Genomic DNA, 26901 nt, shown 5'->3' on the forward strand with positions numbered 1-26901 from the left:
GAGTAACGCTGTATGTATGTATGTGCATATATACATAGAGAGAGAGCAGAGCCAGACTTTTTTTTTTTTTTTTTGGCACACAAAAACTCCCATTGAATCCAGTTTTGGGATAGAGCCAAAATGGCGTTAAGAAATAAAGCACCTTTTCCTTAAGTCCCAGAGTAAAATTTTCAAAAGCACTTAAAGTGCAGGCACTTAAAAGCCCAAATCACATCTTATCTCTCAGAACAGGAGCTGAAGCATGCTTGAGAAGATAAAAAAATGGAGGTATACATTTTCACCAGGTTTTCAAAATGTCTCCTGACATCTATGCTGAATTCATTATGGCCATTCACCTATGTATTTGTATGTGTATATATATATATAAACATACCCATACACACACACATTTATATGGTTAGGAACATATTATCATTGTGGACACTTGCAAAATTCAAAGTTGTATTTGCTAAACAAAATCTGGCACCAATATTTTCTAATGGTTTGTTGTATACACCATCTGCCTCCGTAATATACAACTCCTAAGAATCAACTGAAAGAAAGGGAGATTTTGTTCCTCTGTACAATTAACTATAACAGGCTCAGGACATTATGTAACTATAGTATGTATTGCTAAAGGGTATTTTTATTACTTTATGGCTTTGACATGTCCATTTCCTAATAAGTACATCTTAAAAGTTAGCCATACATAAAACCCTGGTGACAGTGACACATTCTTCTGGCTGACATCCTCAAGCACAGAAATACTTTTCTTTAAAGTGTAATGGTGGAAAATATGTTTTTGTATTGGTGTAAAGAAGTTACATTATTAAAATAAAATAAACTCTTTTAAAGAGCAAAAAGTATTCTTCTTTGCACTTTTTTTGGTTCACACTGGGAGGGCTGAGTCTTTCCATCTGCTATGCTTGCTGTTACTACAGATGGTCATATTCTGTACATATGGTATGTACATATATAAGCTGAAATGAGTGCTACGTTAGGGTGGAACTGACATATAATATGCAGCAGAATGTCTAACTTCAGTATATTGGTGAAATGTACCATTTTCATTTTTTAAAAACTTTGTACCTTTCTAAGTGAGTTTTACAGCTTATGGAAGTGAAGTAATATTGTCTAAGCCTAATGATAATGTGAGCAGGTGCTGAGAAAGCATTTCCCAAAGAGTCCTTCATGAACTAGGATAATCAAGTCCTTTGACTTCTGTTGGAAAAAAGAAAATGTTTTGTCTGTTGTAATACATCCAGCCATGTTAGCATTCAAAAGATGTCAATGTTCAGCCAGTTACTGTATTTTTTTTGTCTAAGAAGCCAGTGCCATATGAGGTTTGAGCAGTCTTCCTGCGAGGTGTTACTCCCATTGACTGCAACAAAAGTTGAGGCACATAGGTCTTCAGTTGAATCAGACAGGGAATTTGTTCCTCCTCTGATTATTACAGAGCAATTGGCTGAGCAAATGAAGTTTGGCGCTAAACCTGATTAAAGGTTAGTGTAGGATTTGGACTCTACCCTGAATCTGGACTGGAGTTTAGGTCAAGATGTATCAGCATCTAAATCTCAGACTGTTCTTCTGAGATTTCTGCCACATCCAAAAATAGGAGCAAGTCCAATTTTGGGGGCTTTTGCCTTGAATGAAGCTTACCACCAAAGCGGAGGATTCAGAATTGGCTCTCTTCTCCCCCACAAAAAATCCCCAAATTAAAAAAGGGTTGGATTTGAGGTTCCTGTTTTGGCCAATCTCTAGTATTCTACAGTGTCAAGTATGCTGTTGTTGCTTAAACAGATGGTGATCAGAGCTGGTCAGACAATGGAAAAAAATACCCCTCTTTTCAGCGTGAAACTGGCACTTTCCACAGAACCACGTCTAAAATTACCAGATGTTTTACTAATTCTGGCAGCTGCAGTGCCTGGTTAAGGCTACAGAGAGCCCTTGAGTACCATTGGTTTATGAATCCTCTTCCCAAGATAAAAATATTCAGTTTCCATAAAGTTATTAGGTTCATCTGGACATGCTAGAATCCTTTTGAGCCACGTGATCTTAAACCCATACACCACAAACTTAACCTGTTCCCAGCTGGTTGATTACAAATGTTTAATTTCCATTAGTTTCCCTTTTCCAACCTTCCAGCTTTCTAGTAAATGAACTGAAGCTACATGCTGTAATAGGAAGAATTATATCTTACCTAATAGTAGTTGCTATGTAGTGGAAGGTGTCCTGTGTTGTGGCCGTGGGAGTCATGCGGCAGGCAATGTGGAGGAGCATCATCGCGCTAGCAGTTGCCAGATTTCCTCTCTGTTTTCCCATATCCATTACATTCTAGTGTAATGGCTACATTTGGCAATTTGACAAAGAGAATTTGTGTTGGAAAGATACGATTGCTCTTAATTCTCTTGCCTTTTCTTCTCCCATTTTAATGCCAGTACATTACTGCCATTTGACCTTATGACAGTTCTTCTTGTGTGATGAAAAGGTGCCATATCCAGCTGCAAGTGTAGGAAATGTATTTATGTTAATTACCTTTAAATTGTTTGCTAAATTTCTTAAGAAACCTTAGACTACCTTTTTTCTCTCTTTTTTTATTACAGGTTTGCTTTGTGAATGTAGATGCAAACAAAGATGACTGCAGTGATGAGCACTTAAAACAGGTATCAAATTAGGAAAGGCCTAATAATGTGCACAATACATATGTTCATGTTATTCACAGGACGGTTTGATGAGAACGAGAGAGAGAGGCCCAAACCATATTCCTCGGCCCTATTCTCTCTTGTCCCCTCTCAAACTTTCCCAGGACTTGAAACCTAAACATGGATCTAAATTTTACAAATGGACACTCATTTTAATATGGGCTGAATCAAAACTCTGGATTTGAAACCCCTCAAACAACAGTGTTTGAAATTCAGATTTGGATACAGTTCTACACGTGTGGCTTTATGCCCAACTCGGATGCCAGCTACTAGAATTTTGTGGTCTAAATTCACAATGCCTATTTTGTAAGTGGAGTTTCTCCTAAGTCTTGGTTTTATAAAAGAAGTGTTTGTACATGTGTTGTAGTTGTAGTAGTTTATCTTGACACTGCAGGACATAAAATAGTCTCATGACGTCTTTTCCTCCTATCATCAAGCAAATCTTGAGGCCCTTTTACTCAGTTATTTACGTTTTACTCAGCTGCTCAGTCTTATTCAGGCAAACTCCAGACTTTGGAGACTTTAGAGACTGGTTAAAAAAAATGTTTAAGGGCCTAAGGATTTGACTCATTGGATTTCTGCTTATTTACTGAGCAGAAAACCAGGACACTCTTTAGCAATTCATAAAACCAGCTGCACAGCTGGACATACAACCGAAAATGTGCATCCTCCTGAAATGCTCAAGTCATGTGGTTATGGGAAGAAGGGACATTTTAAAAGTGTGGCACAAAAATGAGCTTTTATATAGGGCCACAGAATGGAAGCTTAAACCTTCCCTTACTGCCTCCATCATCCCATGCTGGCATCAGAAATACATGACAAGTGAACACATCGAAGGAGGGGGGTTTATTGGCCATACTCAAAGTGTTCCGCAGTGAAATACTGAAATTTGTTTGCTGGGGCCATTCTCAGTTCAGTTGAGAACTGCCACATTATTTTTCTAATTGCCGTCTGCCAGTGATTCGCGAGAAGGAAGTCTTTCTACAAGCAGCTGTCGATAGCCTCAAGCTGTGGAAACTTAAACATCAAAAATATATACAGCTTCCATAGGCAAATGGATTTTTCTGATGAATCAGTTGGTTAAGTGTGGATACCAGATTGAAAGTTTAACTTCACTGAATCCACAGAAGTACTAAATTATTTTTTTATTTATTTACAACCTCAGTATTTTTTTTTAAAGAACTGATGCTATGTCAGGTCATGGGGATTGATTAATGAGCAAGAGAGCCTTGATAAAGGCCAGATCCTGACACCTGCACAAGTTAGAATCCTCTCCCACAAGCACAAATCACCATTGGAGACTCCTCACAGCAACATGGGGTTTGACCTATAGATCTACGTAGTGGTGCCTTTACTGGCCATGTCCCTAAGCTGTCCACAGGCCCCTCCAGTACAGTGGTACAGAGAGAGTGGAACCTTACTTTGCAACATTCCCTCTCTCCTTGCATGGCCCCTCCACATCTGGGATACCCCATGCACTGAAAAATGCCAGGTCTGTTACCTCAGAGGCCCTACATATGTGGCCTTACATATGTCGCCTTTCGACAGACCACAGGATTTAGCCTTCTAAAAATAGAGTAACCAGTACGTAGTCTGAATGTTTCTTAGGTATAAGTGGAAACTAGTGGTTTTTCCTCTGTGGTTAATGAACATTTTAAAATATGTGCCACCAAGATGAAAGTTTATATATTATCTAACAGCCTCTAAAAGGAAGATCGGTCTGTATGCCTTTCTTTGTATAATTTACAATGACTGTAAAATCTACTTTTGACACTATGGATTTAAACAACATGCTAGTGCAGTGAAAATATTTAATAGAAGTATATAAAAGATCTTGGCATAACTGTGAGGCACAAAAATGTTTATATAAGTTGTACAGTGCCATGTGTTACATATTGGTGCTGTCTGTTAGCATTTCAAGTCATCCTTTTGTCACCTATAAAATAGAGTCTATACTGTGCTATAGAATATGTTACAAGGGTTTCTTGGTTACAAATTTAAGAACATTCTTCCCAGACCTTTCCCTTTGATTCCAAGCAGGGGAAAAAAAAAAGATATTTAAAATGTCATGGTTTTCCAGCCTAAGTAATCTGATAAATATGGTAATTTAAGCAAGAGAAAATACAGAGAAAACACTACGATAACAGAAAAATTATCATGAAAAAAAGACAAGTACTTTTTTTGTACTAGACTAAAAATGTCAAAATGAATTGAAGCACCGAATTTAAGTTTTATATCAAATATTAATACTTAGTCATATCTGCAGATCAATGTACTGAGAAGTAGATTGTTCCCCGTAACTGAATTAGGTTTGCCAAGCCAGCCATTTGTATTAAGTCTAATTTAAATCAGTGTAAGGAGAAATGTCAGTACTGTAACCTTATCATTTTGAAGATAAAGGGGGGAAATGAAGTATCTTTGAACTGTATTGTAGTTAAAGTACAGGACTGGGTGTCAAGGTTCTGGATTCTTTTCATGGCTATGCCACTGATGTGCTGTACTTGGTCATGTATAAAGTGGAGATAATAATGGTTACGTGTCTCAGAGACACTGTGATGTTTAATTACTTATTGTTCATACAGCACGTTAAGAGCTTTGGGTAAGCTCTTTGGGGCAGGGAGTCTTATTTTGTTCTGCATTTGTACAGCACCTAGCACAACAGGGTCGTGATCCATGGCAGGGGCTCCCAGGCGCCACTGCTATACAAATATTATAACAACAGAGCAACGTATCATCATCATTAGTAGTTTATCTTTGTTCAAATGTACTGTGCATATATGGAAAACACATGCCATATAGGAAGTTACTCTGTTTTCACATCACAAATGATAGGTTATGAAACCAAAGTATCTACAGAGTATATTAAATCTAACAAATGGATGTTTAATTCAAATGGTGTATTGAATACATCATTGTAAATATAGATTTAAAACGGAATTAATTTCACAGGGCAAAATCCAGCAGATCTTTTTCCAGTAAAACTCCTTTTGATTTCTTGTTAATCATAAGCCTGAGTAGGAACTACAAGATTTAGCCCATACCAATAATTATTTAATCCTTTTGTATTTTACATATTAACACTGTGTACACAGTAGTCCCGTTCACTCAGGAGCTATTCATAGTACAAAGGCCAAGACTTTTTATGGGCATGGGGACTGAACTGACCTCTGATCCCTAATGCTGTCATATTTCTAAGGCAGTGTGGGGACATTTGCACTGCCACTGCTGTAATTGTTTGGTACATAAATAGAGGACCTGCATTTTCAGTGCTGCCAATTCTAGTTCCGGTATGTTCTGAGAACTGAGTTCATTTTTAAAATGCATTTAAAGGGAATGCCTACCAAGTGTCCTTTAAATGTTTACGGATGCAACAGGGTAACTCTGACCGGGGTGAAGCAGAGTGGTGTTATCTCAGCCATAATTTTCTTATTGCAGAGATTGATGAGTGTCTCTCCAAATCTCCCAAAACTTATCAGCTCTATGAATGTACAACCACCAAAAGAAAACGAAATAGTCCTGCTGAGTGGATTAACTTCAGGAAACCTTCAGGCTGATTTTGAAGTTTCTCAGGTAGGCACTATTCATTTTTCTTTAGGAACACATCGCAGCCATCAAGGATAGTGTATGCAATCTGAAAGAAAAGAAGCTGCAAGCACAGAGCCAAGTGCTGGCTTGAGAACTACACAGGTATGTACACATAAAAAGAACAAGCTTAGCTGTTTAAACACCATTTATGCAGCTACATAGTTAAAAGCCCAAATCAGGGGGGAATTGGGGGCTGAGCTGAGATAGGAAGGGGTGGAGCCAGGGATCAGCCTGTTCCCGTCCAGATCCTATGGCTATCTAGGTGAGAGTTAATACTGCCGTAAGCATATTCACTCAAACTCTCATTCAGGACCCCAATAGCTACTTCTGTGCAGCATCCTGAGAAAGCAGCCAATGGTGGCATAGCTCATTCAGGATCCTGCTTCCAGAGACAGTCGGGGCAGAAGGGCAGCATGGACAGGCAGGGGAGAGGATTTAATGCTTTGGATTCATGGGGGCGAGGGGGAGGGTGGGGCGTTAGGGCAGAGCTGCTGCAGATTCCCTTTTAAGTAAGGTCTTGCTCCTCCTTCCCACTGGCCAGCCTGCTCTAGCAATCCTCCCTGTCTCCATCCCCGGCCATACTGGCCTCATTAGGCACCTTTGAAAGGAATTCATGATGGTGCTTTAATATCCCTTGGGCTAAATTGTCTCGGGAATTCATTTACCTGGGGGTACATTTAATTGCAGAATGGAAGAGCCTGAGAGCTATTAACCCCGTCAACGCTCGTCCCTGCTTTATTCTGCAACAGTAAAACTAATTGATTACTTTCTCCAACTAAGATACAAAAGTAAAGATTAGCATCCAACCCCTTCACTCTGATGGCTCTGGAATGCTCCAATGGCAGCAATGAGTTGCATGCCAAGAATTCTCAACTTCCAGCACCACATATAGATAGGAAGCAAATGTTAAATGGTAAATTCAAACAATTTTTAAACATAGATTTTAAAAGTGTAGCTACTTATTAGAGTGACAATTTTTTTGTGGCTCTATGTTATTCTCATAAGACTTTGTGCCTTTACATTCATACCTGTGCCAAGGGGAAAGGATGAAAATAGCTCCGTTTATTGGGCCTGATTCTGATCTCATTTATCCATGTGTAAATCAGGAGCAACTTCCTTAAATCCATAGAGCTACACAGCAGGTGTAAAGCCTGTCTAAGTAAGATTAAAATCAGAACAGGTTATCTTCACTAGCAATGAGCAGCAGGGCCTGTGCATCCCTGTGAAATTAATTTGTGCACATAAATCTTTGTGAGAGTGCCCTGTAATCTCTGTTACGAAGATCATTGCATTTTATGTCCTACTAATGTGCTACTTTTTAAAGACAAAATTGGTTGTTTATTGAGTTTACTTGCTATTTATACCTAATGGCTGCATTTAAAAAACATAAATAATGGCATGGTGCATTTTAAGTACCAAAGAGCTCCATTGCACCAGTAAGGAGCAATGAACAGCCACACCACTTCATAGTTGCTCCGGAAGGCGCAGGAGATCTGATGTCTGTTTGATGGCCTGTGAGTTTGGTGATCTCAATCCATTCTTCAGGATCCCAGTAAACAAGTGTTCATATCACAAAAAAACACAGCTCCCTTGCTGGGAGGTCAGGACTGAAACAGAAATGGAAGGTGACCTAAACTTCTCACCTGAGAGGTGCTCTCTCCGTGTCAGGATGAGGTGAAATAGCATTGGCATCAGGAAGCATTGTGCTAATTCGGTCCTTGTCATATTTTTCTATCTAGAAAAAGAATTTCAGGGATGTCATTCTTTTCACATGCATCAAATTCACACACACACACCTACCTCATTTTCACTTTGGTTCTAGTCTGTTTCATTTCCTGACCCTTAAACACTAATAAAAAGAACGAGGAGTACTTGTGGCACCTTAGAGACCCACAAATTTATTTGGGCATAAGCTTTTGTGGGCTAAAACCCACTTCATCGGATGCATGCAGTGGAAAATACAGTAGGAAGATATATATGTATACACACACACACACACACACACAGAACATGAAAAAAAGGGGGGTGCCATACCAATTCTAATGAGTCTAATCAATCAAGGTGGGCTAGTCTCAGCAGGAGGAAAAAAAACTTTTGTAGTGATAATCAGGATGGCCCATTTCAAACAGTTGACAAGAAGGTGTGAGTAACAGTTGGAGAAAAATTAGCATGGGGAAATAGTTTTACTTTGTGTAATGACCCATCCACTCCCAGTCTTTATTCAAGCCTAATTTAATGGTGTCCAGTTTGCAAATTAATTCCAGTTCTGCAGTTTCTCGTTGGAGTCTATTTTTGAAGTTTTTTTTGTTGAAGAATTGTGACTTTTAGGTCTGTAATTGAGTGTCCAGGGAGGCTGAAGTGTTTTAGCCCATGAAAGCTTATGCCCAAATAAATTTGTTAGTCTCTAAGGTGCCACAAGTACTCCTCGTTCTTTTTGCTGATACAGACTAACATGGCTACCACTCTGAAACCTTAAACACTAATGTAACACTGCAAATTGTGTACTGGGACATTTGCAGAGGAATGTTTATATCTAAACATACACCTGGTTTTATTGATTTTTTTGCTGTGTAAATTTCAGGAAAACGTATTACATTTTCAATCTAAAACTTACATTTTCAATCAAAGCTGACAGCGTCCTAATGAACTAATACATACGTCTTTTCTTCATATTTTTATATTTTGAAGTAATACAAATTGACTCTCATTCACTGTTTCACATTACTTTATTATTTTGCATTTTTTCATAGTACTCTTTGTACTAAATCAGAATTCAATGGTAGCTTCTTAGCGACAAGTAATCTCAAAGCCTGTCAATCTTGTGCCCTCTCAGGTGCTAACAAATTTATTCATGCAGTTTTTCCACTCAAACATATTGTGTAGCTCGAAGGGGAAAACAGACCAGTTAAATGTGCTGTTACAGTATAACACTAATCCCAAGACTTTTGCACTTAGATACTTATCTTACAGTGGCCCCCAAAGGCGAGTCAGGACAGGGCTGTAATGTTCTGTACAAACCCATAGAAAGACACAGATACAGCTCTGAAGAGCTTTCAGTCTAAGGTCCCACTCCTGCAATCAGAGCTACACAGGCTGACTCCTTCACTCACATGAATAATTCACTCCAACTGAAGTCAAGAGAGAGGACGGAGGGTCTTTTCGTTAAGGCGTGTGGATGGGGACTTGAGAGCTGGCTTCACATTTTAGCTCTGCCACAAACTCTGTATATGACCTGGAGCAAGTTAGTTAGACCCAGGCCTCAACGTTATTTTGGCACTTAGCTCCCATTAGGCATCTAAATATCTATGAGGATCTGGGCCTTAGTTTCCCACTGTACTTTCTTTCTCCCATCCCTTGTCTTTGGCTTCCATGGTAAAGCTCTTCACTGTCTCTTACTATGTAGCACTTAACAAATCTTATTTGGGGTCCCTAGGTGCTAGTGTAATATAAATAATTAATAATGGTGCTTTGCACAGGCACAAAGCTAAAGGAAAGGAATACAGAGTATATACAGTTTTAAAATATTGTATTTTAATATTATAATAGGTAAATAGCCCCATCCCTAACTGCCTTGCAAACTAGTCATCCACAAGGCTGATTTGTTATACGCATCACAGTAGAAATGGTCTTGAAGAAGAATGTAGAACCTACGCAAACCATTCCTTAAATAGCTTAATAACGTTCAGAAACACGTATATGTTAATAATGGAGAGGGTTGCCAACTTCGACAGAGCCAAAGGCAAGTAGAACAATAGGTCATTAAAAGGACAAGAAACTGAATTAAGGGTAAGCGATTTGGTAACTTTAAAAAAAAAAAAAGTAGTCGGACTACAGCAGAGTGCTTTCTTACACCTGATTTACGTAAAACACTTTTGTAACTGAAAATGTCATGTCAAACAGTCTCATATTTGGCATAAATGTAACTGCACAGTATGTTGAAAACATCTAATTCACAAATTTTATTGCTTCTTTACAACAGACTGTTCCTGTATAATTATAAGGGGAAAAGGGAAAAAAATCATTTTCAATTAAATAACTGTTTGATATTATTTTCCCCTCTAGTGTCCTTGGCTGGCAGATGTATGTTTGGTTCAGTGTGCAAGGGGGAACAGAAAAAACAGCATAGGCTGCATCATCTTTGAAATAAACAAGTTTCTGATTGGACTGGAGCTTGTGCAGGAGAGACAGCTGCAGATAGAAACTAATATCTTAAAGCCTGAGGATGATACAAACTGTTCAGTGTCCTCAATAGAAGAAGATTTTCTCACAGCATCTGAGCACCTTGAAGATGAGAATGAGGCTGATGAATATAAAAATGGTAAAAGCAATGTAACTGACCATAAGTTTGTTATTGTTAAGTACTGCAAAATACTTCGGGTAATGCTCATATAAATTGCACTTGACATTAATTCATGCATACATTTAATTGCAGTATAGAAGAGGGATAATTGGAGAGATAAAAATCATTTTTTTTTTAAATCTTTGCTCAAGAGATAGGGAACATGGTATTTGTATGCTAATTGTACAGTACAACACATTACTTTAATACAATCACCTTTTAGAAAATGACAGCTGGTTATCTAAAGGCTAATGTGTCATTTTTATTTGTACAGGTCATGAAAATGTACATGTCACAGAACCTGCATTAGATATCAGAAAGCATAAAGGAAAGGGACTTGAGCACCTACATTATAGGAAGACCACGCTGCCATTTGCCCTTGATGACAACTGCTTTAATAAAGAAAACTTAGCTTCTGCTAAAAACTCTGCTGATTCAGAAGACGCACTGAATATTGTGGCTGAAGACAGTATCTTACAAACTGTGGATAAGTCCATCCAGCAACTACAGTGGAAGAATGATTTAGCTGGAAGAGTTAGGTCATCCCCTAATACTAATAGCCTGGAAAGATCCCTTACAGATAAGACTGAAAATTCCTATCCAGTATGCACTTCAGAAGGTGTATCTTTGACCAGAATGGCTAAGGAAGAACTAGCTTCTCAGTGTGTCACAATAGCAAAACAAAACAATAAGCTAGACACAGAGGAGCATACAGGTGAAAGGAAACCTCATCTTCCTTTGCAAAATGAGCAAGCAACGACAGGTCAATATGCTACAAATTTAGCAGAGTCTGTTCTGCAAGATGCATTTATTAGATTGTCCCAGTCTCAACCCACTTTTACCAGGGAGGCTGCTATTAGCATCTCTGTAGGAAACTCCTTAAGTTCAGCAACTTGTACAACAGAAGACATAACCTCCCAATCATGGAATGAACTTCCAAAAATTGTCATAGTTCAAAGTCCAGACAGCTGTGAAAATACATCAGAATGGCCTGGGTCTGGTTTCCCAAATCTGTGCCATTGGTCTGAATCAGAAAGTTCTGCTGAAATTTCAGATTACCTGCAGGAAGAGAATTCCAAAGGACACACCCAGAGTGCACTGGAAGTAGCTTTGGCTTGTGCAGCCACAGTTATTGGAACCATTTCAAGCCCCCACGCTGCAGAAAGACTCAAAAGAGAACAAGAAGCCACAGACTCTAAAACCAAAACAGTTGATAATGAAGAGGAACAGATAAAATCTTCACGAGTACTTGATAACTGTGCAGATACAGAATATTCATTTCCATCTGCTTTGTGTGGTATGACTCAAGTAGCAAGTGCTGTAGCAGTCTGTGGTCTTGGTGAAACAAAGGAAGATAAATACCCTGCAACTTCAAGTGGACTCTTATCGGCAGCTGAGACTTCTGCAGCTATTACCCTTCATTGTAGTATAGCCATAGGAAGCAGCATGGAGAAGTTGAACAAGAGCATTGCAGAGGCATTGCTCAAAGAGGCATCCATGATTTTGACAAAGCCCAATATATACAGAAATGTAGGGGACTTTATTGAGTCCATAAATGGAAGAATTATTGAAACAGCAACAAGGCCTCGGATTTCACCCTTAGATGAAGTAATTTGCGATGAACTCGCACAAAATGTATCAAATGTTATTCTGCGGCATTCTATGGAAGAAGTTAGGAAGAAAAGACAGCTACATCCTGGTTCAGGCAATAACTCAGACTTCAGTACACACGACATGTTTATGGAGACTGCCAATGAACTGCTTTTTAATGTGATATATTTCACTTGCAAGAAGATGAGAGAGATTGCACAGGTTGGTGAGTGTTCACTTCTCTTCTCTGAGGACAAAGACAGATGGAGGGTAACAGAAACAGAAAGCCACGCAACACAGACAACAGCTACTCAACCATCACAGCAAGCCCCAGATCACACCAGTGAACCACTTAGTACTTTTTACAGTGCTAATGCTGGCAAAGATCTTGTAAATTTGACAAATACAAAGAAAGATAAGGAGGAAGGTGTGCCAAATACCATGGAAAGTGCCACGCTGCATTCAGACCTGCTGTGTGGTGTCAGTGGGCATAACTCACTGGTTGCCAAAACATCCCCCAAGAAAAGATATCTGAAAAGAGCCACAAGAGATTGCTACAGATCCCCATATCAAAGCAAGACTGACCTCAGGTCTTTTTCAGACAGAGAAAACACACTTACAGTCAATGAATGCAGACATGGTTTTCAAGAGCAGTTATCTTCTGATGTCATTGTGAACACAGAAAACCAGAGCAAACATAAGTGTGATACTGTGCTAAATAATGAAGTCCAAGTTAGTGTGTCTTTATTAGGTAATCACATCTTGCTTCCTTCTCAGCCTGTGCTACAGGTAAAACATCCAAGGGATACATACTGTGTAACAGATTTTGCAGAAGAATTAGCAGAAACCGTGGTCTCCATGGCAACAGAAATAGCTGCCATTTGTCTTGAAAACTCAAATGGTAAGCAACCCTGGTTCTGTGCATGGAAAAGAGGAAATGAATATCTGGTGACCCAGAGTTTATCATGCAGAACTATTAAAAGGAAGAAGGAATCGCAGCCGAATGGCTCAGTTGTTAGGAAGCACAGGCCACCTAGACTGAGTGAGATCAAAAGGAAAACAGATGAGCATCCAGAACTAAAGGAAAGACTGATGAACAGAGTAGTGGATGAATCCATCAACCTTGAAGATACTCCAGAGTCTGTCAGTATCTTTGCAAATGAAGTGGCTGCTAAAATTATGAACCTAACCGAGCTATCCATGGTTGATAATGTCTGGCAGGGTCCAAACCATCCCAGAAACAGATTGCACTGTGAAAGATGGGGCCGTGCCAAGGGGTCCAGCTGTGAGAGCATACCAGAAGAGGATTCAGATTCCAAAAGGTCTATAAATACTTTGGGCCCAATTAATATTTTAAGTCAGCCGGGAAGCCAGACTAGTTCTGTCTCTAAGCAGTCTAGTTGTGAAAGTATTACAGATGAATTTTCAAGATTTATGGTGAACCAGATGGAAAATGAAGGGAGAGGGTTTGATTTATTACTGGACTACTATGCAGGAAAAAATGCAAGCAGCATTCTAACTTCTGCCTTGCAACAGGTATCCAGGAAAAGCGGCCACCTCAACGTGAGACCAAGCTGCCCATCCAAACAGTCTAGCACAGAAAGCATCACAGAAGAGTTTTATAGGTATATGCTAAGGGAAATAGAAAAGGAAAATAAAGATGACGCTTCTTCCATCAGGAGTTCAAAGGAGTGGAGTGGAAGCTTGTTACCACCTTCTCCACGATCACCGTTTTGTTTTAGACAATCCTCTATGCCTGACAGCAGATCATCAGGTTCCAGGCTAACAGTGAATGCACCAGTCAAAGCAAAATCTTTAGATGGCTTTGCTCACAACAGCCACCAGGATTCCTTAAGTGTACAGCAGGTCAGCACTGTGTCTTCTTCAGGTCTTTGCAAGTCAGACTCATGCCTATACCAAAGATGTAGGACTGACCAGGTGACAGACATGCTGATTCATGAGACATGGGCAAGCTCAATTGAATCTCTAATGCGTAAGAACAAGATTATAGGGGATGAGGCAGAGGTTACAGATGCTGATCAATTCCCCAGTGATTCCCCACTGCATGTAGAACAATATGCAAACAGACTGGCTGCAAATATTGTTGAAAGTGGGAAAACGTTAATTGTCATCCATCAAGATTCCTTTGACTATACAAACCGGGAACACGTAGCAGAAGGCAGATCTCTCCCAAGTGTGACCCAAAGTCAGTCTAAACCCACAAGGGACAGAATAAATTTAGATGGGAAAAAAGAACAACTCACAACCCATGGATCCCTCCAGGGAAGCCATGTAGGCTCTTCTGCTTTCCTGAGGGAAGTGCCTTTGATTCAGATAGAAACTGATCAAAGAGAAGAGCTGAATAAAGACTTAGAGCCCTTAACTTCTAGTATCATCCCCGCTGGGGAAACAAAGGAGCATCTGAATAAAGAAAAACCTCCAGCAGCATATTCTGGGAAGCACATGGTTCCAAGCTCGGTGATAAATACCAGGTAAGTGACAGAAAAAGACAAGTCAAGACACTGCTTTGTTTTTAAACTTTAACAGTATACAGTGGTTTCCGGGAGGGGTCTGGTGGGAGGAACTTAGCTTTTTCAAATATATTGGAGTTAATTTCCTATTACAGCCACCTAATGAGGGAAACAAATTGAAATACTATTAATTGCCAAAAAAGACCTGTGTGTACAAGGACAGTAATTATATTACTGAGGTGCGCTTCTAACACCACAGGACACATAGAGCTGAACTCTGACTGTGAAATGGTTTACGCCTGAAAACCGAAGGTGGGAGGGAGTAAAAGGCTTAAACTATTTCAGCCTGGTTTGCACTGCCCTCCAGACCCATAGAGTTGACATTGTCCATGTCCTCTGTGTTTTGAGTCACAGACAAGGCCAGATCTACGAATGTGTGTTTTAGTGTGGACCTTATTGGTTCACCTGATGCCACTCTGCCTTCTCTCCTGTACCGATTAATCCTGCCTTGGCAAAAATCATCTTCACAGGTAACCATGTGGGCATGCACAGCTGGCTAACACCTAGGCTTAAACTAATGCTGCTTTTGTAAAAACAAAGACAGCAGAATTTGGCCTTGAACTGTCTGTTCTGTTCATTCACATAACTAGTTACTTGTGTGCCTGGAAAGAAGAATTAGACCTCTTAAACTAGATAGTCAGCTCTGTGATTACATCTGTAGGGATGGGTATCTTGACAAACCTTGAGCAGGAAACAGGCCTCATTGAGCTGCAGCTCTTCTGTAGTGAAATGAAAAGCTTGGCTTCTTTGGTTCAAAGCATGGTTTTTCCTCTATTGAAGAATGCTAAATCTGCTTCTGTCTTGGTTTAGGAAAAATACAAGTCCTGCTATCTTGTAGCACAATCCAAAGGTAGAGAACCTAATTTTAGTGTGTGTTGATCCTAATTTCCACTGGCAATAAAGAAGCTGTATACTTTTACCAGTAACTGCCTACACAAACAAGTGATTCTGTGGCAGGAGTGGAGACAGTGTGCAAATGTGGGTTGCACTCACTCAGTTACCACTGCATAGTTTGCAAAAGCACAACTTGAAACCTGGTTTTTGCAAACTTGGCCCTAAATAAAGTCTTACAGTGGAAGACCTAATTATTTTCTTGCCTGTCCAGAAACAAAAGATAAGAGTTAGTCACTCCTATGAGTCAGTAGAATTTTGCAAGGCTGTCTTGATGTAACTTGACATAACAACTGAAGGATGAATTGGGTGCTCAAGAGTTGCTGAATAGAGGGGATTTTCATCCACTGAATTGGCTCTGGATTTCAGGAAACTCAGAATACCCAGAAGCCTATAGTTTTGGAGATTAACTTCAGAGGGAATAAATTCAGGGTCTGGTTGAATGTAGTTACATATTTATTGTTATAGAGTTTTAACACCCAGTTTTCTGCAATGGGTAATCCTATGTTTTGACCAACTCTATCTGAACTGCTCCTTCTGTACAGTATAGAGATTTAAAGCACTAGACACTGAACTATTATGAATATCTTGGTGGACAATCCACTCAGCAAATGTATGCCTGCTTCTGTTGTGGTTAAAGATACTGTTTGCTCTTTCCTCAGGACCAAACCTGAGTTTTGTAAGGTTCTCCATGAAGACAGATGTGGGAATTTTGTGACTTATGTAGCTCATCTGTGTTTGTAACAGGACTTGTTAATGGAGAAAGGAATAAGAGACCTTGACTGAAATCCTGGATCCATTGAAGTCGATGAAAAAATTCCCATTGACTTCAGTGAGGCCAGGATTTCACTCCTTGTCACTGTGGGCAGAGGAGATCAGTAAGCTTCCAAAGCATAGAGATGCAGGGGTCGGGCATGCCGAGCTCACCACACAGGCAGGTGAGCCCCATATTTTTCTTTCTTGGTATGTAGAGTGGGTGGGGAGAAGATACCACTGGAGCTGGGGAAAGGAAGATAACAGAGCAAAGCTGTATGCATCTGCACACTTTACATATGCATGGGGGTGAATTCTGTTTGTGTGCAGAAAGTTTACATGTAGATAGGTGAATTGAATGATGAGTTGACTTATCTGCTGTAGTCAGACAAATATGCCCTGGTTCATCTGTGCCTTTGGTGAACAATTCTTGATGTGGCCATGTGAAATGGACTGTTGTGGTACTGATGAAACAGTGTGGTTCAGTAACCGCTTGATACACACATTTCAGCCCAGATACCCCACCAGAACACTGAATAGCATGTTCTCGTTGCCAAGAAATGCAAGCTGTACAATACAGACCTTGAATGACCCTCTGCAAAAGGAAATGATAGAAAAGCTGAGGTTATATTACTGAAGTATTCCTCTTTCAAGTCTACTTCTGTTTTGTTTAAAAGCAGCTAAAAGAATGTCATTGTTTCGCTAACATTTAGCACTTGATATAACTCTTTAACAATATCTTGTTTCATTTTTGGTTAGTTAATACAGCAATGGAGAGAGAAAATAGTTGGAAGAGAAATGTAACATATGAGAAGCTGGGGGTGGTAGGGAGCTCCTATGTAGGGAATACATTGGTCCCAATGCTGATCCACACAGAAAACTCCTAGTGATTCTAATGGACTTTCTGTGTGTGAGGATCAGGACCACATGGAAAGACTGGTCAGGCTGGGAAATTGCACTTGCAGTATCTAATTGGTTAATAGCTCTAAAAGAAAATGAAACACTTTATAAACCCAGAAAGCTACTGTTTCACCTTGGGTTAATTGTAATTCAGTTCTTGTAGCCGTTTCATTAGCTCTTTCTTATCATGCATTCATTTGAGGTCTCTTTTATGGTCCTTATAAAACACAGTCTCCATGTAGAGTAGATACCACAGTGCCCAGGGCAATTCTCTTAAAGTTCAGTTCTGCTCAGAAAAGTGAGTCCCTAAAAATGTCATTGTGGGGGTCCACATTATTGTTCCTTAGGAACTCCACATCAAGTGTGCAGAGTTTTAAGTAAAAACATTTTTTTCTAATCACCAGTGCTCCAAGCTCAATTTAGGTTCAGAGAGTCAAGCTGCGTTCATTCCATCTCATGTACAATCACCAAAAAAAAAAAAAAGTCCTTCATGCCTAATTAGTCCTCCAGGGTATGTCTACACTGCCTCTGGGAGCAAGCCTCCTGGCCTAGGCCTACAGACTCGCCATAGTGGGGCTCGCACTAGAGCGCTAAAAATAACTACAGTAGAACCTCAGAGTTATGAACTGACCCCTCAACCACACACCTCACTTGGAACTGGACATACACAATCAGCAGCAGCTGAGACCAATAAAAAAAGTAAATACTATACAGTGCTGTGTTAAATGTAAACTATTTTTTAAAAAAAGGGAAAGTTTAAAAAACGATTTGACAAGGTAAAGAAACTTTCTCTGCTTGTTTCATTTAAATTAAGAGGGTTAAAAGCAACATTTTTCTTCTGCACAGTAAAGTTTCAAAGCTGTATTAAGTCATTGTTCAGTTGTAAACTTTTGAAAGAACCACCATAACGTTTTGTTCAGAGTTATGAACCATCTCCATTCCCGAGGTGTTCCTAACTCTGAGGTTCTACTGTAATTTTGCAGATGCTGGAGCTCGGGCTCTCAAGTCCACCCCCCTCAGCCAATTTTAAGAGCCCAAACTCCAACCGAGCTGCTATGTCTATGCAGCTATTTTTAGTGCACTAGCAGGAGCCCTGCTAGCACAGGTCTGTGGACCCAGACTGAGAGGCTTGATCCCAGATGCAGTGTGGACATATTCACAGTGGCTTGTGCAACCACATAGTCTTCAGTGGCATTATGCTTATGCAAGTGAGGGCCAAATCTTTGCCTTATAATTAATCTATTGATGCATAAACCAGAATACTACCCAGCTCACCCTTCCCACATTCTGTTGGCTCTGCAGAGCTAGCAGGAATACAAGGAGTAAAAGCATGTTTAAAGTATGGAGATATATGACTGGATATACACATGGAGCAGCTCTGTAAGGTGCAGCATTTCAAAGACATGTTTCAGAGTACAGCTGCACTTTGAGAATAAGGATCTGACACAGCATCCTTGGGAAAAATGTCCTCTTACTTTCTGTTGTGCCGTCACCCCATCTGTCCAACCAAAAGATAGCTGGATTTCAATGGTAGCGTGAATAAATAGTTAGGGAAGCACTTTGTAATCCTTCATGATGAAAGGTGATATTGTTTATTTTATTTCCTCTTTTCATTTCCTAGGAATAGATTTAATGTTGCCTTAAAGGTTGAATGTTAGATTTTTGCATGTCATTTTGAAATAGCTGTTGACCAAAATTTGGCTATTGAAAATTTGCTGGCTGCATTTTGAGTTTTTTAAGCAGGATGTTTGCATTGTAAATAATTCAGACACTTTTTCATTAAACATGAAAGAGAACTTTGGGGAGTAGCACAGTCAGTAGCTAGAATGCGTATGAGATGGCTTTGCACAAAGCACCTGTATTTTCAGTGGCAGAATGGACTAGGGAAAGAATGCGTGTATCACATACGAACATATGCCTTTTCCAATTAGAGGTCCTCCAGAGACATTTAAGATGAAATGGGACCCACATTTGAGCATAAATTCGGTATGTTTCACTTCTAAATATGTTAATAGTGTTTTTTTTTTATCATGCGTGCACTACACTTCTTTTCAGGGATTTTTATTTGACTCAGATATGTATCTTGCTTTTAATACTTTTTGATGTCTAACACAATTTATTTTTTACTGTTGCACTTTAAGAAATTTAACACCTCTGTTATGCAACTGGTGGTGCAAAGAGAATAAGCATCCTTAAAATACTTATTGATAACAGGATTAATTTGTTTATATTTTCAGACCACTGTACAAACATAAAGTGCCGTCCCATATAATTGCTAAGAATTATTGTATTCTAAGGGCATACAAAGAGATGAGTCCCTTTCCTCAGGTGATGCCTGGAGTGGATTTTATCTGAAACCTCTTTCCCAATCTCTACCCAGCCAAAGGTCATATTTTTACATGTGTGGGTTTAAACATCCAGTTGCAATTAAGTCATGATACAGGCCCATAATTTGGCAGTTTTAACATTTATGTGATGTGGCATTCCCAAAATAATGGAAAGCCTCATTTTTTTTGTTTTTATATAATAAAAGCCATTTTAAAGAGAATCTTAGACCAGATATTTAACTGGATTTTGTGTAACATGAAATGGTCTAGATTCTGATCCTGCACCATTTTTACTGCTGAACATTACAGTGATAAATTCATGGAGGAGGATAGGTCCATCAATGGCTATTAGCCAGGATGGTGTCCCTAACCTCTGTTTGCCAGAAGCTGGGAATGAGCAAGAAGCGATGGATCACTTGATGATTACCTGTTCTGTTGGTTCCCTCTGGGCACCTGGCATTGGCCACTGTCAGAAGACAGGATACTGGGTTAGATGTACCTTTGGTCTGACTCAGTATGGCCATTGTTGACTTCAGTGGATTTGCCCTAGATTTACAGTGAATGGGAAATGAATCAGTCCCCACAAGTATTCCCACTATAGCACAGCCAGAAATTGTAATACAAAACTTGAAGCTGACTAAAGTGTCCTGCTGCTATTTGGCTCTTTGGAAATCAAACTCTCCACTGCGTGAAGGTCAGAGACTCTAGTTTAAACTCCTACATTTTTTCACTTACCATATCAATAATGCCTTTTCTTGCAGTGTTGATACTAGAAGCAAACCAGATGCTGAAATCATGGTGGAAACAAAAACAGCTGAAGACTTTCCGAATCCTCTCAACAGCAGCGATGAAAGCACAGGCAGCTGGTCCCAGCTAGTTAACGATGAGGACAATCCTGATGATACAAGTAGCTACTTGCAACTCAGTGAGAGATCCATGAGGTATCTGCATTCTGTTTGTGTCTGATGTACAATAGGGACTAATCACCAAGCTAAAGGTTTGATGATTGTTTGTCAGGAACATGAGAGACACGCAAGGTGTAATCAGAATGTACAGAAACAGAACTAGCTACAAAACGTGTCTTTCGTTTTGCAATGCATGTTCTGGTTCTTAGCCAGGTCTTTGTATACATTAGTAGCTGGCATCCTACACAGAAAAGAACTACCCAACCCAAGCAACTGCATCATGCCCCTACAATGAAAGCACCACCTGACAAACTAATTACTGTAAACCATGAATTGTTTTATCTAGTGCTGCTTGCGAACATGGTTATTTGGGCATTTTCGTGGGTAATTTACATTTTAGGATGTTGTACAGAGCTCTCTGTTGATTGGGATGAACACAGAGTAAAAAATTAGAGCCCTTTTGTGTCTGGGCCTGTATGGAGGCACAGGAAGTTTCTCCTTTCCCTAGAGTCCCTAGATAGGGACAGCTTTGATGTAGCTACAGGGAGTAGAGGGTCTGGACTAGACCAGCACCACTGGTGGCATTAGAGTTCCTGGCCGCCTCTATACCCACACAGCTGACCAGTACAGTGGGAACAAATTCTTAAAGGATGACAGAGTTTCTGTTATAGTGTGCCGTTTTCTGAGTTAGCAGGTACAATTGTGGCAGACCTGGCATATTTTTTTCTTGGGATTGCCACTACAGTGCCCCACATTCTGCATCCCTCTCAAGGCCGGACTTGTCAAAGAAGTCATCTGGTCCTTAGAGCTTATATACAATGATGTTAGTCTGACTGACCTCAGCCCTTTAAAGATTTACTGTTTACTAAAAGCTTTTCTCGTGAACTCTTAGATAAAACTAACATTTTTGCCTGTTAACCACACCACTCTCCTCCGCATTGTGAAGACAAAAGGAAAAGTACTATATTGGGCCGGGGAAAAGCAGAGTCTATGAATGTCATATAGCACTGCTGGGTTAGTTGAAAGAATGTTGAGCTGGGCTACGTATATGAGTTTGAGTGAATGTGCATCTCATTATGTATAGGACCCAGCCTTTAACAAATTCTTAAATGTGAGAAAGCTAATATACTGTGCCTCATGGCTCTCCCCACTGAGGAATCATAGAATATCAGCGTTGGAAGGGACCTCAGGAGGTCATCTAGTCCAACCCCCGCTCAAAGCAGGACCGATCCCCAATTAAATCATCCCAGCCAGGGCTTTGTCAAGCCTGACCTTAAAAACGTCTAAGGAAGGAGATTCCACCACCTCCCTAGGTAACGCATTCCAGTGTTTCACCACCCTCCTAGTGAAAAAGTTTTTCCTAATATCCAACCTAAATCTCCCCCACTGCAACTTGAGACCATTACTCCTTGTTCTGTCATCTGCTACCACTGAGAACAGTCTAGAGCCATCCTCTTTGGAACCCCCTTTCAGGTAGTTGAAAGCAGCTATCAAATCCCCCCTCATTCTTCTCTTCCGTAGACTAAACATCCCCAGTTCCCTCAGCCTCTCCTCATAACTCATGTGTTCCAGTCCCCTAATCATTTTTGTTGCCCTCTGCTGGACTCTTTCCAATTTTTCCACATCCTTCTTGTAGTGTGGGGCCCAAAACTGGACACAATACTCCAGATGAGGCCTCACCAGTGTCAAATAAAGGGGAACGATCACGTCCCTCGATCTGCTGGCAATGCCCCTACTTATACATCCCAAAATGCCATTGGCCTTCTTGGCAACAAGGGCACACTGTTGACTCATATCCAGCTTCTCGTTCACTGTAACCCCTAGGTCCTTTTCTGCAGAACTGCTGCCGAGCCATTCGGTCCCTAGTCTGTAGCGGTGCATTGGATTCTTCCGTCCTAAGTGCAGGACTCTGCACTTGTCCTTGTTGAACCTCATCAGATTTCTTTTGGCCCAATGCAGTAAACTATAGTGCACCAATCATTAACACTCTAACTTCATAAAAGTTGATGGCAAGAGGTACTGTATAGTCACTACTTTGGTGTGAGAAAAATACTATAGGAGTTTTAATTGAAACAGACTGGTTCAATTTCACCCCTACTACATAGGATAAAAAATTCTCCATTGTTGGTGTTAATATGCACTGGGGTCAGTAAATACACAGCATCTTGGTTGTATAGGTATGTGGACAGACTGATAATCTAATTTATCATGGTGTCATACAGTGAACAGGCATTATCTTATCAAACATCCTGGGATGAAAAGATTCATTCTTGCAATGTAACTAAAGAGAATGCTTCCAAATATTATTGATTATTGATACTGAAAACACTGGGCCTGATTGAAATCTCAGTCTATATTTCATACTGGCCAGCAAGACAAGACAGGTTGCCATTATATCTGTAAGTTCCATCAGATTCCCTGCAGTGTTCAGCTAGTATGATTTACTGCACCAAAAGAGCTGCCTGTGTTATGGGTATGGCATTACCCAGAAAGTAAGTAGTGAGGCAGACAGACAGATACCTTGCCTTACCCCACCATGTTCAGAGGTATTTGAATCTCTGCAGGTGTACCCAGGACATCTCTAACTACTTGATAGTCATGCTGTATAAAAACTCATGCAGCTTGTTTTTCTGTCAAAGGTTAGATGTTATACTAAAATTCACATAGTACTGTGTAAGCCATGAACAAGATTGGGTCCGTTATTTTTTTTTTTTTTACAGTTCAGAGCATCACTGGATGCATGACTCATCTAGAATTATTTTTAACATGTCAGTATCCTTCTTCCTGGGAATCATTTATTGAGCAGGATTGGAGTAATATGCCCTGGTTTTGTGTAACCTGGGTTTAGAGCAGTAACTCTGTATACCAGAGGGACATCGCATTCACTTTTCTTTGCACATTAACTAGAAAATGTATGGATCTGTAGTAGTGCAGATTGGCACTAATATTTAAACTTTTGCTTTGTCAGCAATGGCAACAGCAGTACCACTAGCAGTCTTGGCATTATGGATCTGGAAATTTATCAGGAAAACATGCCCTCTTCTCCTATGATTAAGTAAGTAGCCACTAAAATGAAGTCTAATATTTAGAAGTGCTATTCCAATTTCAGCTGAAAATCATTTATATCATCCCAAACATGCTAAACGCCTGCTTATCAGTGCTTCTAAGATGCTGTTTAGGCTGTCATTAGGCTTAGATGAATGCACATGCAGGTATCCTTATGCAGAGTGACAGTACTAGCTTATGGTTAGGCTGTTCCTGGTGGACACCTTGAAGGATATATTTCCACCATGTACTCTGTTTAAAGATAGAATTAACTAAGTTATCCACTTCTCACTATGTGAACACTCCTCAAAGAATAACTTTCTCAAAGGCTTCTCCTACTAGCAATTAAAATCAGTATAGCAGAGTCAAGGAAAGAGAAATCATAACGTTCTTTACAAGATGTATAATTTGGCCCAAGACACTCCTTATCCACTGTCTCTGGGCATGATTCTACCAAGCTTGCTGAAGAGCAATAAAGTTATAAAGAGATGTGCAAGTACCTGCCTAAAGATTCTGGTACCCTGAAACATGGTATAACCTACTGATAAATGGTAGAATGCAGTGGTATAATTGTAGAAATGAGTATACTGTACATCATGCAGAGAAGATAGGCGCTTTGCAAAGTCACTGTGAGCCCCAGAAACTCCTCACAATCCACTAATGGATCACAACCCATTTTTAGATCACTGAGGATCTAGCTTCTCCTGCTCGCCAAAGGTTCTGACCTTTTTGATATACACATAGGCCAATCACCTTTCTGTAGAATCGCAAATACTCTGTTTCAACTGTGGACTGAGGATGATAGCCATAATAAAACATTTACACCTTGCTGCCAGCACCATAGAGTGCTGGCTGCTGCTCACAGACACTTCAAGCTGACAGCTTTCACTTAGTTCTACAGGCACTACATATGTAAGTGTTCTCAATCACTAGCCAGCTACTGATGAATTTACCAGATGCCGGCCAAGAAACTTGAGATACTATGAAGACTGAGGTCAGGAAAGGCAAGAAAAGGAAGGCAATCTGTAACTACAGAAAGCAAGGATCAGACAGAGAACAGTTTGATACTGAAATAGAAGATCTAAGAAGATTTTTAATTGTAGATTCATGAATGGTGTACATATGCCAAGAACTGCCTCACATTCATGATAAACCATGCAGTGAATGCTGCCATTTTAAACTTTCCCCCATATATAGCAGCAGCTACCAAAAAAAAAAAGTATATGATCTTGCTTCCATGTAACTTTCCATTTAAGACTGGGATTCTGCAGTCTTTTTGAGGGGGATAATAGAAGTTCTTCCAGCCAAATGCTACACATGCACAATTTCCCTTGATTAAGTACAGGATGGGATCTTATGTAAATCGAAACAGTGGATGCTATACCTCTGCAAATATCACGTGGCTGTAACTTTATTACCAGATGTACAGCCTTCTGCAATATGTAGATAGGTGGGGACCTACTCTTCCAAAAGGGAGGACGCGGAGGTTCTGACACACTGCATCTGGCGTTTCCCCCCTGCTGTCTATCAGGAAAGCACAGTGGTACATATGAAATGAGGACCTCTTGACATTTTTGGAAGTTATTGAAATAACCCAATTATCAAAACAGAGCTGATATGCTAAAAAAATGACAGTTTCTGAAGATACTTGTTCATTATAGTTACATACAGCTATGACAGGCATAAAAAAAAGGCGAGATTTAAAAAGATGCAGCATGGGTGGAACATTGTAGTATGTGGCCATGTCACAAGACTTGTAGTTTCTTATCCTGATTATACAATGGGAAACAGTAATGATACGTTGATTTTCATGAAGTGTAAGGTACAAGGCACTCTGCAAGCAGTATGTCATACTGGGGTGATAACATTGTGAAGCACGTACCCTGATTCACATCTCTCCCCATACTGTTTATCTTTTTTGCAACATTATAGATTAAAATTTTACATGATAAAACAAATTTGTCACCTCAACTCTAATGAAACAATGCTTTATACTGTCCCTAATATTACTGACAGGCTTTGTTGTTGTTTGTTTCTAAGTGAATTAGCAGAAGAAAAGGCTTTCCTTGAAGAACAGCCAGAGAACGTAGAGGGTAAGTTGAATGTATCAGTTGTGACATGGAAATTTGAGTTGATGTAGGGCTTCTAAGGTTAATACACATAATTGCATAGCGACTGCTCTTTCAGAAAGCACTTCTGGACTATCAGAGGAAACAGCCAATTGTCAAAAAGACCTACTGGTGATAAACTTTGACCTGGAGCCAGAGTGCCCGGATGCAGAGCTACGAACCACTCTTCAATGGATAGCTGCTTCTGAACTTGGAATACCAACCATCTATTTTCAGAAAACTCAGGAAAACAGAATTGAAAAGGTAGTATTTACAGTGTAGGGTGTAACATCAATGTACTTAAACCTCTGAACTGTAAATCCAAAATTTGTAATGACAACAAAAATTCTTCACAGCTGAGGTATATAGCTCAAAAGAATAATCACTTAAAATGAGACCTCCTCAAATAGAGTACAGTATACACCAGTGAAGCAGATTTCACCTATTCAGGTCAGCCATTCTATTGCATGAAAGTGACAGCTGCATAGATCAGGACAGAGTTAACAAAAAAAGATCCTTAATGAGGATGTTCTTGGACAGTGCCAAGTGGTTACATGGAGTTTAACAAGCGCCATGCACTGTCTTAGTCTCCACTTAGGTCCCACTTAAGCCAGTTGGGGAAAATCCTGTTCCCACTGATGTCAGTGGCAATAGGAGCAGAATTTGACATGGGACATAGAGTAGTGCATAAGACTCTGCATGGATCCCATACGTTGAGGTGCATTTCACTTCCAAAAACTGAAAGAGGGTCTTGTTTACCAGTGCTCCACTTGGCATTGGTCCCCTGATAGTGGCTCTACGCCAACTTTGAACCTCCCCTGTTCCAGGGCCACCCTGCTTCAGCCCCAGCACATGAGACCTACCTCAGACATGACTGAGCTCGTGACTAGTTGCCCAAAGACCCAAGGAGCAATTCCTGCAGATGGGAAGAGTTGGAGCACAGCTGTGTGCTGAGCCTACCTCCTTTTCCACAGCCACCCACACTCAGAGAACTTCCCCTGTGGGCAGATCCATTGACTTTATAGTGCTAGTGAAGCTGCAGCACAGTGAAGACCTGGACCCCCAGATTTCAAATATACAAGAAAATATACTTTAGTGACTAGAACTTCGATTTACTGTTTATTCTGCACAATGATTAGGTTTTTTTCAAGTCTTTTCAGACAGTTTTATAAAATCCATAACAGCCTCTCCTCTGAATATGAGTGTTTAATTGCAACAATCAGCTTTCCACAAGAGTACCTACCCC

The 26901-nt window shown here is 40.0% G+C and overlaps 1 protein-coding gene across 5 annotated transcripts in view; it reads left to right on the forward strand.

Annotated features, from left to right (window-relative positions):
• Positions 1 to 26901, forward strand: part of LOC102946981 (SPHK1 interactor, AKAP domain containing) — a 100686-nt gene that overhangs the window by 68227 nt on the left and 5558 nt on the right. For 2 of the 5 annotated variants that reach the window (XM_043522294.1, XM_037908229.2), the window contains exons 4-11: positions 2583 to 2642; positions 6117 to 6251; positions 10329 to 10584; positions 10880 to 14687; positions 20359 to 20538; positions 23471 to 23557; positions 25588 to 25640; positions 25720 to 25919. In XM_043522294.1, the coding sequence (XP_043378229.1) occupies positions 2583 to 2642; positions 6117 to 6251; positions 10329 to 10584; positions 10880 to 14687; positions 20359 to 20538; positions 23471 to 23557; positions 25588 to 25640; positions 25720 to 25919 (4779 nt within the window). The remainder of the gene's footprint in view (positions 1 to 2582; positions 2643 to 6116; positions 6252 to 10328; positions 10585 to 10879; positions 14688 to 20358; positions 20539 to 23470; positions 23558 to 25587; positions 25641 to 25719; positions 25920 to 26901) is intronic. The other 3 variants (XM_027817364.3, XM_043522296.1, XM_043522295.1) reach the window with 3 other exon arrangements.

Source organism: Chelonia mydas, chromosome 9, assembly GCF_015237465.2.
Source record: "Chelonia mydas isolate rCheMyd1 chromosome 9, rCheMyd1.pri.v2, whole genome shotgun sequence".
Classification (NCBI taxonomy): domain Eukaryota; kingdom Metazoa; phylum Chordata; order Testudines; family Cheloniidae; genus Chelonia; species Chelonia mydas.